At 41.1% G+C, this 3,162-nt stretch overlaps 1 protein-coding gene across 1 annotated transcript; it reads right to left on the bottom strand.

Moving 5' to 3' along the window:
- Window positions 1–1,563: 1,563 nt before the first annotated feature.
- Window positions 1,564–2,858, bottom strand: LOC21395166 (mitogen-activated protein kinase kinase kinase 18). The gene has a single exon (XM_010091173.2). It carries the CDS (start codon window positions 2,805–2,807, stop codon window positions 1,587–1,589), a length of 1,221 nt encoding a protein of 406 aa, XP_010089475.1. The 5' UTR covers window positions 2,808–2,858; the 3' UTR covers window positions 1,564–1,586.
- Window positions 2,859–3,162: the final 304 nt, after the last annotated feature.

Below are 3,162 nucleotides of genomic sequence, written 5' to 3'. Positions count from 1 at the left end.
GAAATTAACATTTTATTAACATCTAGAGTAACATATTTAAATACACAAAAAAATTTCATTCCTCGGCATTAAACCTAATTATGTTAACAAATAATGTAAATTAATAAATTAACCACTAGTTCAAAAATAATTCTAAATTAACGTCATAAACTAACATTTACACAGCCTCATAGTAAATGTTTAGAAACTTCATTTAGACATTTTTACAAACACTTTACAAACAACTCAACAAAACACATAAAAACAATAAAAAAGTTACCGGAGTGTGTTAGGGAGAGAAGAGGAGAGAGAGAGAGAAGAGGAGAGAGGAGTGGCGGGGGCGGGGCGGCGGGAGCGGCAACGGCGGCCGGAAAAGGGAAGAAGAGAGAAGGGAAGAAAGAGAGAAGAGGGCCGGTGGCGATGGGTGGGGGCGGCGGCAAGGGGAAGAAGAGGTAGAGAGACAGACTTAGCAGGAGAGAGAGAGAAAGCGTCGGGGGAAAATGAAGAGAAAGAATATAGGGTATATTAGATCAGACTTATTTGCGACGACATTGTCGTCGCAAATAAATTTAAAATGTCATTGTAAATAATCATTTTTTCCGTGTTTAGTTTTTGGTGAAATCTTAAAAAGATTATTTGCGACGACAAGAGAGAAAATGTCGTCGCAAATAGCATGAAATTATTTGCGACGACAATTATCGTCGCAAATATCTTATTATTTACGACGACTTGTCGTCGCAAAAAATGGATTACCTTGGCGGTAAAAATCCGCGCCATTAAAATTTGTGATCTAAAATTATTTGTGACTACATTTAAGTTATTAGAGACGACATTATTATTTTATTTAATAAAAAATAATTGCGACGATATGTCGTCACAAATATTGTATTATTTATGATGATAAATGTCATCGCAAAAAATATTATCGCAAATAGCCTTTATTGTTGTAGTGTGGGTAGTTAATAGCATTTTTTCTTTGGTAAATGAAAAGAAAAATAAATGAGAGTCTTTATTCCGACGATCAAAGTAGGTGCTGGGTTAGTGTCTATCTGATTGACAGTTGGCTAAGTATAGCGACTTAAGAGCTTCCAACTTGACCAACTCAGCGAGTACTTTGTTTACTTTTATAGCGTTTTTGTTTTTCCTTTTTCTTTTTTCTCTCATTTATATCTGAGATATTTTTAATAGTCGCTTGCATTAAAGGAACTTTGCCCAACTTAGGTAATTGTTGGTAAAGGAGCCGTTAGGTAATTGTTACTAGGTGAATTTCACCCACTTGGACTATCTGAATTACTACACCAAAAACTACCAAAAAAAAAAAAGGAGGAAACAAAGAGAAAGTAATTGCAGGACTTTTAATTAAAAGATTGTCCATTTTGGCACTCTTGTGAGTTATGGGAAGTTTCTCAAATATACCTTCCACACAATAGAAACAAATTGCACGACGTTAAAGCATTTTTTTTTCAAAAAAAAAAAAAAAAGCTTAAAGATTAGATTAGGAAAACTCCCGGATTGACCCATAATTCATAGAAGCTCAAAATTGATGAAGGGCAAAAAAATAAAATAATAATAATAATTAAAAAAAAAAAACTGTATTGAATAAAATCTTATGATTTCAAAAATGTTGAAGTGAGGGGAATTACTAACAAATCGTCTCTGTCCCTCTCAAAAATGAGATTTCTAAAAGCTACTACACTTTTTTCCCGACACTGTGAAAACCCAACAATATTAATATCTATGATATTTTCATCACCGAAAATATCGCTTTCGCTACTACAAGAACTAGAAGAAGTTAAATCCATTCCATAATCCATAATTGAACTATTGTTTTGTTCATCATTATCACTTCTAATCGTGACCCAACTCTGGTCCCCACTAGTCCACGTCACCTCCCCTGAAAACAGAGCCAGCTTTCCGATCCTATCAACGGCCCAATTCCCACTTCTCGTACCACCAAAACTCTCCGACGTATGATCTTCGAGACAATTCCAAATTCCTTGATCGAGAATGCTTGTCGGAGAACACGAGGAATCGGATTCCTTAACTTCTGTTAAACTTAATTCCTCAAGAAAGGGATGCTTCAAAAGCTGACTAGCCGTCCACCGCTCCTCCGGATTCCTCCTCAAACACTTCCCCAAGAAATCCTCAGCTTTCTCCGAAAGAAAGCTCGGAAACTCCGGCGTCTCGCCGGAATAAGCGACCCGATAAAGAACGCTAACCGGGTCGCCCGAATTAGACCACGGCGAATTCCCACTCGCCATTTCGATAATTGTGCACCCTAATGACCAAACATCGCCGGCACACCCCTGGTGCTCCCCACGCGCCGCCTCCGGAGCCATGAACGTCGGCGTGCCGCTTATCGGCCGCTCCTCATCGCCAGAATTAGCCCACCTGGCGCACCCGAAATCCGCTATCTTTGGGCCCGTTTCGGCCATCAAGATGTTGGCGCCTTTTATGTCACAATGTACCAGTCCTAGAGAGTGCAGGTACTCCAGTCCCTGGACGATTTTTCTCGTGTACCGCCCGATCGCCGCCTCGTCGGGGCGTTTCTTGCGGCGCAAGGCATCGTTTAGCGTGCCACCGGGGACGTACTCAATGAGGAGGTTGTAGACGAGGTGGGAGTTCTCTCTGGTGACGTCGTGGCCAATGTAGCTCACCACGTGAGGACTGTTTAGCGAGGAGAGGATCTTTTGCTCCCTCTGTAAGGCCTCGGATTGCGAAAGCTCGGCAGATTTGACGGCGAAGATCTCGCCGGAGATTGATGACGTGGCGACGGAGACGGTGGCCGACGAGCCCCTGCCGATGATCTGGCCTCTGTTCCAGTCCATTGTGGAGTGATGAGCTATATACAAAGAAAGAAGAAAAAAAAAAATTGCAAAAAGCTGAGAGCTTTACTACCATAGTTGGGCAAAACAGGGTTTATATATGTGTCGGGGAGTTTTAAAAGGTTAGTTTTGATTGGTCGGTTAGGTGTGTTTCTTTGGGTAGAGAGAGAGAGAGAGAGAAGGTTTGACAATTCCTTTAACGTGAGTCCACAACGTGTCCAAATTTGGATGGAGTTGACGGCAACTTCCACCTGGTTCGATTGGCTTGGCAAAAGGGCACGTGGGCACGTGTTAAGGATTAAAGTAGAGCTCATCTTTGTTTGTATGTGTGACATGTGAATGTGAATAGGAATGGGAG

This window comes from Morus notabilis, unplaced genomic scaffold, assembly GCF_000414095.1.
Source record: "Morus notabilis unplaced genomic scaffold, ASM41409v2 Scaffold801, whole genome shotgun sequence".
In the NCBI taxonomy this organism is placed as follows: domain Eukaryota; kingdom Viridiplantae; phylum Streptophyta; class Magnoliopsida; order Rosales; family Moraceae; genus Morus; species Morus notabilis.
This window is presented reverse-complemented; position numbering and strand designations above follow the sequence as displayed.

Excerpts from the sequence above, each read along its gene's own strand:
- LOC21395166 (XM_010091173.2), bottom strand. The coding sequence starts at position 2,807 with ATGGACTGGAACAGAGGCCAGATCATCGGCAGGGGCTCGTCGGCCACC.